The 17,519-nt window shown below is 39.1% G+C and overlaps 1 protein-coding gene across 1 annotated transcript in view; it reads right to left on the bottom strand.

The window, feature by feature from the left end:
- The window catches only part of LOC123595645 (probable cation-transporting ATPase 13A5), a 116,691-nt gene extending 101,099 nt beyond the window's left edge, over positions 1-15,592 (bottom strand). Inside the window, exon 1 of the mRNA XM_045473333.1 lies at positions 13,054-15,592. Coding sequence (XP_045329289.1) covers positions 13,054-13,116 — 63 coding nt within the window. The 5' untranslated portion in view covers positions 13,117-15,592. The remainder of the gene's footprint in view (positions 1-13,053) is intronic.
- Positions 15,593-17,519: the final 1,927 nt, after the last annotated feature.

The raw sequence follows: 17,519 nt of genomic DNA, 5'->3' as shown, positions 1-17,519 counted from the left end.
ACTCACCACCATAAGAATACAGGAAGTATGAACAACCCTATTCACCTAATTAACAAATGAAGAAAATTTTAACCCCAAACTGCATACTTCAAATTTTTCTCAGGTACACATGAACTCTTTACCTAAATAGACCACGTTCTGGAGCATAAAATGTGATGACATTATAATTAAACTAGAAATTAACAACAGAATGGTAACTTAAAAATTCCCAAATGATTTGAAATTTTTTTCAAATAGCGTATTTCTTTAAAAAAAATTTTTTTTTCAATGTTTATTTTTTTGGGGACAGAGAGAGACAGAGCATGAACGGGGGAGGGGCAGAGAGAGAGGGAGACACAGAATCGGAAACAGGCTCCAAGCTCTGAGCCATCAGCCCAGAGCCTGACGCGGGGCTCGAACTCACGGACCGCGAGATCGTGACCTCGCTGAAGTCAGACGCTTCACTGACTGTGCCACCCAGGCACCCCTCAAATAGCGTATTTCTAATAGAGTCAGGTGAAAAATTACAATAGCCATTAAGAAGTATTTTGAACTGAATAAAAATGGAAATTGACAAATAAAAACTTGTGGGATGTACTTAAGACAATGATTAGAGGGAAATATATAATTTTAGATGTGTATGTAAGAAAAGAAAATAAATGTTTGAAATCAATGAAATAAGCTCCCAATCAAGAAGCTGTAGAAAGGAACTGCAAACTAAATCTTAAAAAGTATAAGGAAGGAAATAATAAAGAAAAACAGGAAAAAAAGCAGAAATGAATAAAATAGAAATCAGACCTACAATGGAAAAATTCAATGATGTTGAATTTGTACTTAAAAGTTAACTAAAATTGATAAATTCAGAAATAAATCAGAATATTTTTATGGCTCTTAAAGAAAACTAAAAGCTTTCTACAAAGATATCTTCAAGTCCAAATGGCTTGTGAATGCTTTCAAATATTTAAGGTAGAAGTGATATCAATTTTGCACAAACTCCTTCATAAGTAGAGGAGGTGGAAACGTTCACAACTTGTTTCATGAAGTTAGCATACTCATATACCAAAACCCGATAACGTTTGTTAAAAGAAAGGAAAATTACAGGCTAAGATCTGTAAGAAGCATAGATGAAGTAATCACAAAATATCTTATCCAGCTAAATCAGTGATATATATTAAAAGGTAATATGTTGTTACCAAATGGAGTTTGTTCTAAGATCGCAGGAATTTGAAAATCAATGAATTTTGGTATGTTAACATTCAGGAAGAAATTTATAATGTCATGGCAATTGGTATAGAGAAATACTTTCATAAAGTTCAACACTAATGCATGAGAGAGAAAGAAGGAAACAAACAAGGAAACAAAGAAAGAAGCCTCTCAGCAAACTAGGAATAGACAGAAACATCCTTCAGCTAATATCATGCTTAATAATGAAATATTGAATATCCCCCTATGAAGTTATAACTACTACTTCTGGTAGTTTAACGGTGCAATAAGACAAGAAAAAGTAACAACATTTATAATTGAAACATAAGTAACAGTACTATATTATATACTTGATAGTTTCTAAAAAAGTAGATCTTAAATGTTCTCATCACAAAAAAATAAATAGTAATTATGTGAAGTGATGAAAGTGTTAACTGATACTTTGATGGTGATCATTTCACAGTATTTAAGTGTACCAATCAACTTGTACACCTTAACATGTTACACAATCAACTTGTACACCTTAACATGTTACACAATGTTACATGTCAACTAAGAAAAAAAAAAAGTACAGCTCTCTGTGTGAGTAGATAATATAATTATTAAGAAATCCAAAATAATGTACAAATTATACGAGTTAATAAGTGAATTTGTCAAGGTTGCTGGATACTGGGTCAATATAGAAAAACAACTGTGTTTGTAACAAGCAATTTGAAAATGAAGTTAAATGCCATTTGTAATATCAAAGCCAAAAAAATCAATATACTTATAATAGTCCTAATCAAGTTAGACAAACCTCTAGACTGAAAACTGCACAATATTGCTGAAAGCACAGATCTAAATAAAAGGAGAGATATATTAAGTTTGAGGGTTAGCCAGGAGCAATCCCATTTATACTCACATCAGACATTTTGTGTGTGTGTGTGTGTGTGTGTGTGTGGTAATTGAGGAGCTGATTCTAAAATCGGTATGGAAGTACAAAGGACCTAAAGCAATCAAGACAATTTTCAAAAAGAACAATTGTGGAAGACCTACACTACCAGAAGTGAAGACTTACTACAAATTCCTACTAATTACAAGCCAAAAAGGAAAAAAAATGAAAAACAAAATAGAGAGTCCAGAAAGAGACTCAAAGATATTTCATCGTTTCATTTACAAAAAAAGGAACCATTACAATTCAGTAGGAGAAAGGATGGTTGGCTCAATAGGTAGTTGCTAGAGCAAAATGAACAGTGCTAGAAAAATGAGTTTTCCCCCCATTTTACACCATACACAAATTAATGGTGGCACATGTACTTAAATGTGATAACTAAAACAATAGATCATCTGAAAGAAAACACAGAAAAAATATTTCATGAACTTTAAGTAGGAAAATAGTTCTTAAACAGGAAATAAAAAAAGATAAAAAAAGATATCTTACATTAATGAAACTAAAAGCTTCTGTTTATCCAAAAGTCTCTGAAGAAGATACTAGCTATCTGTACCTATGTATAAAAAAAGAATCATATTTGGAAATATCACAAATGACTACGTCAATAAAAAATGAAATGTATACACAATAAAAAATGAGCAAAAGACTTGAACAATCATTTTACAAAAGAGGATTTCCAGGATAATATTCCACAAGTTGCTCAATATCATGTCATTAAGAAAATGCAAAATAAAACTACAATAACATATCACAGCCAGAATAGCCAAGGCAATCCCAAAAAAAGAACAAAGTTGGAAGACTTAACCAGATTTGAAGACTTACTCTAAAATGACACAATGATAAAATGACACAACAATGTTAAAATGACACAATGACATAGCCACAGTATAGCTAAAATGGAAAAAACTGATTATACCAAGTGTAGATAAAAATGTGAAGCAATGGTACTCATATACATTGTTTTGGGTAGTGTAAATTGGTACGAACGTTTTGAAAAACTGTGTTGCTAAAGATAGGATCACTCTATGAGCTAGTAACTCCATTCTTAGATTTTTACACAGAGAATTGTATATGTTCACCAAAAGATTTGCACAAGAATATTTGTATCAGTTTTATTCATAAAGGTCCCAAATTGGAAATAATCTAAAGGCACATCAACAAGAGAAAGATAAATATTGTGTTTTCACATAATGTAACACTACAAAATAATTTTTTAATGTAACTTTTAATGCGAACAACAATAAATGTGAATTTCACATACGAGTAAATAAAGGATGGTAAATCAAGACACAATTCTATTTATAGGAAATGAGCAAAAATAACTGATAATAGAAGTCATTGAACTGTCTGTTTAAGATCAGTGCACTTTGTTGACACCACTGAATTTATATTTGTCAACAAAAAGTAATAAAGGGAGGGTGTTTATTAGACACTCTGTTCCAAGTTGGTGGAAGTTACTTTAATGGAGTTATATCGAGAAAGAGAAAACAACAGCAAAAAGTCACAGTAACTTTCAGAAATATGTAGCTCCTTGAGCAAAGATGAATAGAAACAATATTTTTGCTTCCTTCATAAATTGGCCTCATAAACCTCGGTAAATTTCCTATCATGTCTGTTTTCCCAAAGGTTATAAGCTAGACGTGGGACTTGAAGTTTCGGTTGAATCATTCTTTCATCTGCCATTCTTTTTAATCAAATCCTCTCAGTCAGCTTGCCAATGTTTGTGTAATTTGAGTTTATCCTAGTGTATGTCTCCATTTTGACCAATTAATCTCAAGTATAATTTCAGTGTTCTCAATGCTTATTCTTCTGATGCAGTTAAGAGTCACTCAGATGTCTCCAAAGTACTGAACACCCGTGGGTAAAATCCACTAAGAAGTGCAGGGTAGAGGAAGGAATATGTGTGCTGTTAAGAGGAAGGTAAGTAGAATCTAGAGGCCTCGTAAATGTAAAGACATTGGGAACAGAGAGAGGAAGGATTGGAACCTCAAACGCACTACATGTAGTTCCTTGCAGTAAAGTGGCTTTTGCCGCCTATAACCTATGTGACCTCAGGACTTACCTTCTCTAAGTCTCAGTTTCCATCTCTGTACGTAGGGGATAATAGCACACACCTGGAAGCATAGTTGTGAAGAGTAATAGAGGTGGAAGGTGTTGAGCACAAAGGAAGCTTTCAATCAATGTTAGCAGGTGATGTGATAATAGGTTAGCCAAAGGTGGAGAGAGTTTCTGGTTTTGAGTTGTGAGATACTGAAACAAGGTTGGTAATGGGAAGTGGCTGTGTTCCACAGGGTGAGGAACCCAGATCTACCACCTACTAGTGAGTTGAATAGCACAAAGGTTGCGCCATCTTCATATAGACTTGATTTCTATTCTCTGTTGCCAGTAATGTTCCCTCACTTTTTTGTTTCCTACTAGAATTCCATGCTCCCAATACCAGGAGAGGTACCACATTTCTAATGGTCTTTTCCTTGGCCCAAAATACAAAAGGAAGCAGCCTGGATTCGGAGTAACAATGAAATATGCACGTGCCTTTCAACAGAGGTTGCTGCTAAAGGGCACAATTTGGAGCCCTATCCAGGTCTATCAGCAGAGCCTCTGTTCTTTATACCCCACCCCATTGCCTTCTAGAAGCTCTCGCTTCTGCTCCTTGCTCCATCACTTACTAGTTAATATGATCTGGGTAAATGATTTAAGGTCACTAAATTTTTAGATTCCTCGTGTGAAACTGTGGCTGCATGAGAAAACTCAGTTCAAATCATCCCTCTACCACTTAACCCCATATAAGTCATTGAGCAACCCACTTTATTTCTTCTGATGACTCACTTTCCCCTTCCATAAAGGAAAATAACAGTATCTTCCGGGTTTGTTCCAAGAAACCAATGAGTTAATGCATGCAAAGCATTTAGCAGGGCTCTTGAAACATTTCAAGTATGTAGTATACATTAACGGTTAATATTAGCTTGAGTAATATACAGGTCAACAAAATGTCAGTAGATTAAAAACGGCTAGTCCCATTGGAGTCATTGTGAAATGATTTGACCACAGGCAATATTCAGAACTAAATGCTATTTGAGAAAACCGTTGTTCTATTTCTAAAAGTGATTGATCCAATGGCTTAAAGTGGAATTTTTGCTTTTCCCACAGAGCACGAATTGTCAAAATTGAAGTCAAACACAGGCCAAAAAGAAAACTGCTCACCTTCGTGATACATGAAACTGGGAAAAGAGCTTTAAGATAAACGCCAAATTGATTGAAAAACTAACTAGCTTAGTAACTAATATATAATATATATATGAATCATGCATTAGAAATTATATGTACATATGTATTATATATGTATATATATGTGTATATATATATATATATATATGAGCATACACACACACACAGTACAATCATCTTCACTCATATAGGAGGAAAACCGTGTAATAGGGGATCCTCCCCCCCCAAGGTAATGTGACTTTGCATATGTTACTTAACTGAGCCTCATTTTCCCAGTATAAAATGTATATTTTTATGTACATCTGTATATCTGTATATATGTATATCTGAGTGGCTAGCTCATGGGGATTAAATGAGAACATACAATATGGAGTTCTAGTGCATAAAAGGCACTTTTAAAATCATTTTCCTTTCTTTTTTAAATAAGTAGGTCTTATAATTACCATCAGAGATGGAACTAAGATTGGCCAAATTCCGCAGGAAAGGAGAGTTACAGGGTGCAGCTTCATCTAAACATTGTCTCTTCCCCCGAGTCCTCTTTTGGAGAGCTCCTCTTAGTTGGGCGCAACCGTCCCCCAGCTCTCTGCTTATTTTTCTTCCTGAATTTTCATTGCATCTAGAGCACTAGCATTTGTGCATGACTGGTGTTGTGAACAGGTCCTTTTGCATTTTTGTAAACGCTCTTATTCTTACGCTCACCTTTCATGTGTTTATCTAAATATTTCTTTTCAGCAATGTTTAAAGTTTATTTTTTATTTATTTTGAGAGAGAAGATAGAAAGAAGTGCAGGAGGGGCAGAGAGAGGGAGGCAGAATCTCAAGTAGGTTCCGCCTTGTCAGCACAGAGCCCGATGCAGGGCTCCGTCTAATGAACCGTGAGATGGTGACTGGAGCTGAAGAGTCGGAAGCTTAACCAACTAAGCCACTCAGGCGCCCCTACTTACCTACATATTTCTTGCGTACTTACCATGCACAGGCACCGTAGTATGTGACTCAACTCTTTTAGAATGGGTCTCTGGGTTACAGTTTGCAAACATTCACTTACTCAAACCCACATTCTCACAGCACCAAGTCAGTATTTACTCAACCAAGACATAACATAAATAATTCTCAGTACGCTAATTACCTCTGGGAATGGCAATGCCAGTTTTATGCTGTGAAGTGTTAAGCCCTTCCATGCAGAGGTGCTCCAATAGCCTTAAAGTAAGTTAGCTTTTTCTGGGCAGGCCTCAAGCTTTCCCTTGAACCATGGCCAAGGAGATGATACCTCTGAGTCCTTTTATGGGCCAAGAATTCATCGTGTTTGTCCTCTTTTTTCTCAAACAGCAATCACAGCACCATGTTTCCATTCATTATTCACAATCTACCCTTTGTCATCTTTATCTGGAGACCCAATTGTGTTCCTTTGTGTGATAGGTGAGTGAAGGTTCTCCTCTGCTCTCTTGTCTCCAACTCTGCCGTGTTCCCAGGTTCTTTTCTTTAATGTTAGGGTAAATGTCTCTGGTTCATGGATCATGTTAAAATTTTTAAGCCTACTTGTTAATTTTGAGAGAGAGACACAGAAAGCATGAGTGGGTTAGTGGCAGAGAGAGAGTGGGAGAGAATCCTAGGTAGGCTCTGCGCGGTCAATGCAGAGCTGGATGAGGGGCTTGAACTCATGAATCGTGAGGTCATGACCCAAGCCGAGATCAAGAGTTGACGCTTAACCAACCGAGCTAGCCGGGTGCCCCAATTAATGGATCATGTCAGTATAGTCATTGTTCCTTACCCCTCTATTACTGCTTTGGTTTGGCTGCATGTAGTAATTTGTGTTAGTCATCACTGATTAACAAGAAATTTTAGTTATAGCTTCATATATCTTGTCCTGTGTTCACGCATGGAGTGTCCCTTGAGCAGGGGGAGACAATGTCTTGGGTCACTTTCTCTTTTGTCTGCATTTGGCAATCAGAGCTAACCTTTCTCAAGCACTTACTCAGGTACCATTCAATCCTCACAACTACTCCATGAAATAGGCGTAATTATTTATGAAAATAGATACTATTATTCACAGTACTTATAAATTATTGTTTGTAGATCAAAAAATTGAGTCTTAAAGATGTTCAAAATAATAATTATTTTTTTTCAACGTTTATTTATTTTTGGGACAGAGAGAGACAGAGCATGAACGGGGGAGGGGCAGAGAGAGAGGGAGACACAGAATCGGAAACAGGCTCCAGGCTCTGAGCCATCAGCCCAGAGCCTGACGCGGGGCTCGAACTCACGGACCGCGAGATCGTGACCTGGCTGAAGTCGGACGCTTAACCGACTGCGCCACCCAGGCGCCCCCAAAATAATTATTGAAATAGGTCAACCTCTTAAGTTTTTCCTGTACGCTTCTTTCTGGAATAAGAAAGGCCCTTTCCTCTTTAGCAGTGTGAATCAAAACCCAATACCGAAGAGATGAACATATTATCACTCTCAGCTCCAGACAACTACTCTAACAAAAGTGCTACTTCCTGGAAGTAAAAGTGCAAGTAAGGACTTTTGTTTGATGCATCTAACAGTAAAAAAGCAGAAAGCGTGGGTCAAAAAGTAATGAGATGCATGGGCTAATCAGCAGAGGCCATTTCAAGAGCCAGAATTTGCCTTAGACCAGGACATGGGACAACATGGCATGTTCTGTTAAATTTTATTCCTGAAATGAGGGCATCAGTAATACAAGAGGGGTATCTCAGAAATGATATGGTTCAAATTCCTTTCCTGAAAAAAATAGCTATAGACCATCCTTCACAATGAGCATCTAGAGGCTACCAAAGTTAGGCTGCTCACTAATTTATAGGGCTATACCTTCCCTTGTTGGATAGCTGTGGTGTATTAGTTTTTATTGCCACATAACAAACTTAGTGGTTTAAAACAACACAAATCCATTATCTCGCAGTTTCCGTGGGTTAGGGGTCTGACTGTGGATCCTCTGCTCAGTGTCTCACAAAAAGATCAAGGTGTCCTCTGGGCTGTGTTCCTTTCAGAGATCAAGGACCTCTTTCCAGATCACACGGTTATTGGCAGGATTTAGTTGTTTCTTCTAGCACCAAGAGAGAGAGACCACCCCCCCCCCCTTCTCTTGCTGGTTGTAAACTAGAAGTTGCTCTCAGTTCTCAGTTCTTAGACACAGAGTTCTTACCACACAGAGCTTTCCATCTTCAAAGATGCAATGGAAAAAGCTCCCTTGGATCAAGCCCCTATCATGCTCTGAATATCCATAATTCCAGAAAGAACGCAAGCTCTTTTCTGTGCTCACCTGATCAGGTCAGACCCACCTAGGCAATCTCTCTTTTGATTAACTCAGCTGAGTCTATGCTGATTACATCTGTAAAATCCATTTTGCCACACAACATAACATAGTCACAGGAGTTACAGCTCATCATATTTATGGGTTCCACCACACTCAACTGAAGGGAATTATACAAGGGGAAGAGTCAATGGAGAGGTATCATGTTAAGATTCTGCCACCACAGATGGTTAGGAAATTGTCCTGTAATGAAAATAAATCAGGCTGGATTCTGCCAACTTATACTCTGTTCTCCACATCAGCCTCTCAACTATTGGAAGACTTGATTATTCTTTGGGTAACTATTCCCAATATCTTTTAAACGATTCTTTTTTTTTTTTTTTTTAATTTAAATCCAAGTTAGTTAACATATAGTGTAACAATGGTTCAGGAGTAGAATTTGGTGATTCCATCACTTACATACACCCAGCACTCATCCCAACAAAAGTGCCATTCCTAATGCCCATCACCCATTTAGCCCATCCCCCCATCCAGCACCCCTCCAGCAATTCTCATTTTATTCTCTGAATTTAAGAGTCTCTTATGGTTTTCCTCCCTCTCTGTTTTTATCTTATTTTTCCTTCCCTTCCCCTGTGCTCATCTGTTTTGTTTCTTAAATTCTACATATGAGTGGAATCATACTGTATTTATCTTTCTCTGACTGACTTATTTTGCTTAGCATAATACATTCTAGTTCCATCCACATTATTGCAGATGGCAAGATTTCATTCTTTTTGATCACTCAGTGATACTCCATTGTGTGTGTGTGTGCGCGTGCACGTGCGCGCGTGTGTGTGTGTGTATACTACATCTTCTTTATCCATTCATCAGTTGATGGATATTTGTGCTCTTTCCATAATTTTAGCTATTTTTGTTAGTGATGCTATAAACATTGGGGTGCATGTGCCCCTTAAAATCAGCCTTTTTGTATCCCTTGGATAAATACCTAGTAGTGCAATTGCTGCATTGTAGGGTAGCTCTATTTTAAATTTTTTGAGGAGCCTCCATACTGTTCTCCAGAGTGGCTACACCATTTTAAATGATTCTTGTTTGTGAAATCCAGATATCCCTCTAAATTTTTTTTTTCAACGTTTATTTTATTTTTGGGACAGAGAGAGACAGAGCATGAACAGGGGAGGGTCAGAGAGAGAGGGAGACACAGAATCGGAAACAGGCTCCAGGCTCTGAGCCATCAGCCCAGAGCCTGACGCGGGGCTCGAACTCACGGACCGCGAGATCGTGACCTGGCTGAAGTCGGACGCTTAACCGACTGCGCCACCCAGGCGCCCCCAGATATCCCTCTAAATACACTATACTTCTTGTTTGAATCTTAGAAGTAAATATAACTCCCTGGAAGTTTCCTAAATATTATAGATTATAATAGAACTGTTATTTCTTCTATTATGCTGAATGGGCTTCTAGTGAGACATCCAAGTACTAATTTTTTATAGCTATATCATAGTGGTAACTAAAAATTCAGCCATGACCAAATAAAGCACTTTAATTACTTTTTCACGCATAGCTACGAAGCCCAAGTCATTGATATCCCCACCTTGTAGTTCGAGAATAACTTTAAACACAAACTCAATACCAAGGCCTGTTACACCACATTGTCAATTTCTCTCTTACAATCAAGTCTAGAAAACTTTTTGAATCTTGGTTCTGTCGCCTATATTGTTACCTTTCCCTCATAGTGGGGCATCAGTCACAGATTAGATAAGCTTGCCTTCATCCCAGCTGTTAACATAAATTTTGACAAAAGACAGGAAAGAGGCCAATAGGGCGTGATTTTTGATTTTCAATTTTAATCCTTTGAGTAGGGTTTGTGTGTGTGTGTGTGTGTGTGTGTGTGTGTGTGTGTGTCTTTAAATTAAAGATGAGGAGTACATGCTGTTGTTTAAAATAATTCAGGGGCACCTGGGTGGCTCAGTTGGTCAAGCATCCAACTTTTGCTCAGGTCATGATCTCATGGTTCATGGGTTTGAGCCCTGCATTGAGCTCCACACTGGTGTGGAACCTGCTTGGGATTCTCTCTCTTCCTCTCTCTCTGTCCCTCCTCCCACTCATGCTTTCTCTTTCTCTCAAAATAAACAAATAAACTTTAAAAATATATTAAAATAATTCAGACATTCCAAGTTCCTGATTTTTCTTACTAATTCATCACATACTGTTTGGTTTTGTAATGGTAGCTCTCAAACAATTATCACTCCCCAAGTTTAATCAGTGAAAGGGAGGATATTTCCAATACTAATTTCACTTACTATTTGCAAATTTCCCATAGTGAGTCCTGCCTCCTTGGATATAAGTGAACTCCTTATATTTTCACAGCACTTTCCACATTCCATATATGGCACTCGCAAAACTTTCAAATCAGAGGGGTTAACGTGATATTGTTTTCAGGCAACTAGCAAGGCCCCAAAAGGTGTCCACACTCGTGGTTAACAGCAGGTCCTTGACTAAAGCCTAGATCTGTGGTCTTAGAGTCCAGAAATCCTTCACTGTTTCCCAGAAAACAAATTAATGTGAAGTGAAGAGCTCTCCTATCAAAACTGTATCTTCCACACCAAGTAGCCCTTTCCTCCCCTGGAGCTGCTCCCAGTTGTAATGTTGACATTTAGTTGGCAGGCGTCAGTAAAGAGGGGGAGAGCACCAGTGGAAAGATTGGCTTTGCAACTCATGTGAACAAAGCATCTCTTGTGTCTCCGAGGCAGAATCAAGACCACCTTTAGAAAGCAAATGCAGCACGAATGGCCTAAGAGAACCCTGAAACAACGGCTGACATGCACACTGTGTGCCTCAATACATGCCTGGCTAAGGAGAGAGACTTATGCCCCCCACGTGATTCAGAAAATTAAAATACTAGGCTACAGACTTTATAAATACATCACAGAGTTAGAGAAAAAATAAAGAGCAGCCAAAGATTTTCATGAACAGTCATCTACATGTTGGGAAAAAAAACATCAAAACTGGCACAGAGCTGTTTAGTAGTGAATACAGGTAAGCAGGTTTTAGTTCTTTGAATCCCTTCAAGATTTGAAGCATTATACCATTGTCCAGATCAGTGTGGTATGATAATAGAAGTCGCTGATGTGAACCATGTTTGTAATTGAAATTTCCTAGTGGACGCATTAAAGAAGTAAAAAGCAGATGTAATCAATTTTTATAACATATGTTATGTAACCCAACATATCCAAACTATCATTTCAAAGTGTAACCGATATAAAAATTATTAATGAGCTACTTTACTCTTTTTTCTTTCACTATCTTCAAAATCTGGTGTGTATGTTACACATAGAGCACATTTCACTTTGGTCCCACTATTTTGCTAGTATTCAAGAACCATGTATGACCAGGGACTGCCTTCTTGAACAGTGTAGGTGTACATGAAATCACTTATTTTTATTAGGTTAACAAAGAAGGGTGTGGAGAGAGAGTGGGTGTGGATTTCCCACAGATCTCATGGGGAACTGGAAGACCAAGCAGGAAACTGACACCCTTCTGCTATGTGACCCACATCTCATGGGCCCTTTCCATCTCCAGTGTTCCATCTCTGTCTGGGCCCCCATTCTCCTTCTCTCCCTTTCTCATTGCCTACCTGCAGACACTATTGCAGTGTGAATAGCATGGAGTGTGAAGGGGGAAGAAGGGGGCTCGATTTCCAGCCTGTCCCTTGTAGACTGAAGAAGACCTTTTACAAGTTACTTAACCTCCTTGATCTCAGATTTCTTTGTATGAAATAGGATTAAGTCCTTCATCATTGAATTCTAAGGATCAATTAAAATAACAAATGTCAACTTGTCAGTCCCAAACAGACCCTGCAGTTTCTAAGCTTTTAATGATTATTTTTCAAAATGGCTATATGTTTGGTAGAAGGGGCAGTAGGGAAAGAGAACTGGAGAAGTGAAAACTTTTTAAAATATATATATATACTTAATCCCAGGCCACAATGTTCTCTTTTTTTAGTACTTAGTGCTTAAAACCTCTCTATACTTTTAGCATAACTTCAACCCAAAGAACACCGAGCTTCAGTAATACAGATATACCAAAAACATAAGAATTCACAAAAAACTTTCAGGTTTTGCTTGAGTTTGTCCAAGTAGATGGAGACCCAGATGATGAGGGGGAGACCCCTTCCTGAGCACGATGTGGGATATACACTGAATACTCCACAAAATGTCTAAGAAGGAAAGTTCATTCTGTCTGATGCATATGGGGTTGGCAAGAACTCCATCATCTAGAAGACAGTCTTCTCAGCCCCTTCCCCAACTATCAAATTGTGCCCTTGGATCTCAAGGAGCCTTACAATAATTAAATCTCTGCAATTCCTAAAGCCAGTACCACTACAGTTGCACCTACCCATAGCCTCAGATACTTTGAGAAGTCCGTACTCCAAAAAAGGGAAGACTCACCAGTTCATTCTCCTCTCCTTGGTTGAGCAGAGCCCGGTGGTCCTTCTTACTCTTCTCCTCCATCTAAACCAGACTTGTTAGGGTCCCTCCTGACTAACTCTTTAGGGAAAAGTCAAAGCTGCTTGAGACTTATGTGAACTCAGAGCAGTCACTACTTGTCACTGCTTTCTCAGGTGCTTTTAAAATCTCTTACCACAATCCTCACCTATTAGGCTAACAAAGAAAAGAGAGGAAATACTCTCCTCAGCCACAGGATTGGCCCATTCATCTATCCGCTTAGTGTGTTTCTTTTTTTTCCCCCCTCCCTGGTGTTTATTTGCTGATGTGAGATGTGATAGGCTGTAGACTTAAGTTGTTGAACCAGAAAGATTAATAATTTCGTGCACTGCCCGTAAGTATCTCAGCCAATGAATGAGAATGGCCACTTCACTAAAACCCCAAGGCAAAAAGATTAACTAGTTAGAGATGAATAAAAACCCTGTGGAACTTCGGGATATGGATATGTTGGGGTGACAATGAGAATCTAAGGAAGGGGAGTTGGTTCGTGATGGAGAATGTAGCAATCATTTTGGAATCAGGAAAACTTGAACTCTAGTACCTGCTCTACTGATGAGCCTGAGCAGATCACTTAAAATCTGAATTTTAGGTTTCTAATATATAAAGTGTCAATAATAATTAAATAGTTGATATGACGATCTAAGATATTTGTAAAAAATCAACAATAGCACCTGTCACACTCAATAAAAGATAATCATCACCATTATTGTAACTCTAATGAAGAAAAAAGAAGTTTCTAATAATAATTTGACTCCTTTCATTTTCTTTTTTTAGTTTGTAAAAAGTTTTCAGATAAGCATATAATGCAGAAGGAGCTAGAAAGGCTGATTATTGGGGATATCATCTAAATTTCCACAATTGTATAATTACCACTGAACTTGATATTTTTATCAAAAAATAGGTGCACTGGGATCCACTCAAAGTTTAAGTTGTTCATAAGAAAGAATTTTATCTTTTTTTTTTTTCTTTTTATTGCATCTAGTCCACTGAACAAAATCCTTGCCACTTTGGCTATGGAAGAAAACTTACCAGGAGTGAAGACTACAGAGGATGACACTTGACTCTCTCTTCTGCCTAAGAGAGTCATTGGTTGCCTTCAAGGGAACCAGTGCTGCCTTGAAGTTTAGGAGAATCCAACGTGCTCTCTGGCCCAGGAGGAAGTGGTTGATGGAAACAAACAATTACAGCTTTGCATGCCAGAGAGGCTGCTGAAGTGCCCACACTAAAGAGAAATATGTGATCACAAATGTGGCATTTTAAGTGTTACCAATCTGAGGTAGAGCTCAGATTTGGAGAAAGTTGTCCTGGGTTTTAGTAAAATGTAATTAAAGACTTGAGGAGCAGCTGTCACTTACTTCTTATCCATCCACTATTCACTCATATTTCTGCTAAAAGAATAGCTCCTTTGTCTGGGCAGTCTGACTTCAGCTGAAAGCACAAGGATGAGTCACGATTTACCTAAGAGTGGGCATGTGACCCAGTTCTCAACAGTAACGTGCAAAAGAAAGACAACTAGGGACAGAGGTCTTCTGGAAAAGATGAACCTATTGATGAAAAAGAGAAAATAGCTTATTTTCTATCTTTTACTCCCTTCCTTTGAAAGCGATAGGTGAGGATGTGATGCTTGGAGTATGGCAGCCATCTTTCGATCATAAGGAGAATGAAAATCACCATGCCAATGATGGCAGAGCAAAGAGCAGAAGAGCTTAGATCCTTATGATACCACTGAGCCATGGCACTAAGCCTGGGACTACTCGCTCCAGACACCTTGTTCCAAACTTAATGAGATGTTCTTAATAAAGCTGCTGCTGTTTGTGGTTTCTGCTACTTACAGCCCAAAGACACAAAAATGTAACACCTATCACAACTCTGTTCAACACCTACTCAGTAATTACATGTTAAACAACAGATACTCCAGACATTCGTGCTAGGCCTTTGGGATTTAGTGGCAAAAAGGAAAGTCACTATCCTGAGGGAGTTTACGGTTTCTTGGGAGAAACACACAAGTGAGCACCTGCCTAAGTAGAAAGGATCTAGAACTCAGAGTGAATGGGATAACAGCTTCCTGAAGGAAGTGGCATCTGTGCCGACATCGCAAAGATGAGTGGAAGTTAACCAGGTGGAAGGAATGGGGGATAGAAGTGGTGGTGAGCACATGTTAGGCCAGAGAACAGAAGGACAGAATGTGTGAAAAGATTCAAGAGAGGTGAGAAATATAGCCTGTGTGGGGTATCAAGAGAAATCAATGACTTCAGAAGAGAGGCAGAGAAGGGATGCACAGAGCAATGACGATGGAGACGTAAACAGGGGTGCGCCTGGCCTTGAAGAGCTTATAAATCAAGTCAAACTGGTTGGTCCATTCTTTGAGTGGATTGCATGTGTGCCCGTGCATGTGTATGTGTACGTGTGTGGGTTCATTTGTTTTGTTTTGTTTTGTTTTGTTTTTGCTTAGTATGTGGCTAAAGAGTTCTCCTTACTGGCTAGACCTGAGACCTTTCTACTAATGAACATTCTTTCCATTCAACATAAAGTCTTCTTTGTTTTTCATGTTTACTTGCTTATTTTGAGAGAGAGAGAGAGAGAGGAAGAGAGTGCAGGGAGAGGCGGAGGGAGAGAGAGAGAGAAAGAGAAAATCCCAAGCAAACTCTGCACTGTCAGTGCAGAGCCCGTTGTGGGGCTTGAACTCATGAACGGTGAGATCATGACCTGAGCCAAAACCCAGTATTGGATGCTTAACCGACTGAGCCACCCAGGCGCCCCCAACATAAAGTCTTCTAATAATTACAACTGTTCACAAATGGCCCACAGGTCATGAGCTTCCGAGCCCTAGCAGTGTGCATGCTGACATTTGGCCTGCTCACCATACAGATAATTGAGTCACCAGGTCAAAGTTTGTATTAGATGTCTTGAGGTTTTGTAAGTACTGAGCTGTTGCTTCAGCCACCAGAGGACATGCTCTGCAGAGAAAATAATCACATCTGCCTTAAACCCTAACTCCCAGAAGATCTGCAACTGATAAACGTCAAAGGATCCACTGTCAGATGTCCATAAGCCAGAGAAAGCCAGTCACACTCCTGTGGCTTAGCCAGCCCCTTGCAGGCCCACGTGTGGAAGAGTCGCCAGTTGAGTTTATGTGTGTAGCAGGGAAGTGGGGCAAGGGTGAAAGGATCTCTGGTGCGAGAAGCCACATCAGCATTAGTAGGAATGACTTCCTCCAGGCTGCACAGCCATAGTGCTCAGGAGGTGATAACTTACGTTGGGACATTGGGACATTAGGACTCTCAGATCCTTTCTATCTGAAGGCAGCAGATTCTTGATCCCCTGTGGCTGGAAGCAAAACACAGTTCATCCTGTGAACCCCGAAGGCAAACTCTTTACTAATGACAAGAAGTTGTCACCACCATATGCCATAAGGTAAGGCTTCCAGAGACAGGAGGGGAGGGAGGAGCAGGATGAGGAAATGCAAAAGGAAAGGGAGGGAAAGGCTCACCTCACACACAGTCCTGAAGAAATGATTCCCCTCAGAGGCCTAGTCTTAGACCTTACAAGGACTTACTGTTCAGAGTAAAGCCAGAGGAACTATAGAACTAAGAGAGTATCTCATTTCCTCCCACAGTCCCTGACTCAGAACGCAATTTGGTTAACTGTTCAACTCTTGGTTTTGGCTCAGGTCATGGTCTCTTGGTTCATGAGTTCAATCCCTACATCAGGCTCTGTGCTGACTGCCTGGAGACTGGGATTCTCTTTTTCTTCCCTCTCTCTCTGCCCCTTCCCACTCATTATCTTCTTCTCTCTCTCTCTCAAAATAAATAACCTTAAAAAAAAACCCACAGAACTTCAATTTTAAAGATATTATTCAAAGTCAGCAATATATTTCAAGTATCAACTAAAATTTGCACTTACTATACAAAAATATTTCAGCTCACAACATGTACCTTGCTTTATTCTTTTTGAAGAGCCTTGGAAGAAAAAAACTAGATAACCAAGTTGAAGCCAGTGGATGGAAATCTGATCGAGCTAAGGAATTAGATTTTATGTGGTTGGCAAAAAAGCATCCCTTAGGGGTGTACAATGACTCACCGACCTGTTCAGCTCCATTCCATTCTGCCCACACATGTGAAAAGCTGCCGTATGCAATGCACTGTTCTAGGCCCTAAAATGAGAATCTAGAGCTGAATGAGCCTCAAACCCTGCCCTTGAGCTCAGACTACTGGAGTCATGTTCCAGAATCTAAATCTGTATTTTCTGCTTTCCTCCAGCTGCTCTTGTGACCCATGTCACAAAAGGGCTTTGACAAGCTCATCTTTCAGCCACAAGCTCAGTTCCAACTAGTCATTGATATGTTAACCATTCACTGCTCAGCTAGATCCTTTGAGGTGTCTTCCTCCTGTAGAAACTGGATGATTCAG

The sequence above is a fragment of the Leopardus geoffroyi genome, assembly GCF_018350155.1.
Source record: "Leopardus geoffroyi isolate Oge1 chromosome C2 unlocalized genomic scaffold, O.geoffroyi_Oge1_pat1.0 chrC2_random_Un_scaffold_44, whole genome shotgun sequence".
Classification (NCBI taxonomy): Eukaryota; Metazoa; Chordata; class Mammalia; order Carnivora; family Felidae; genus Leopardus; species Leopardus geoffroyi.
The sequence above is the reverse complement of the archived record's forward strand: the minus strand, read 5'-3'. Positions and strand labels throughout refer to the sequence as shown.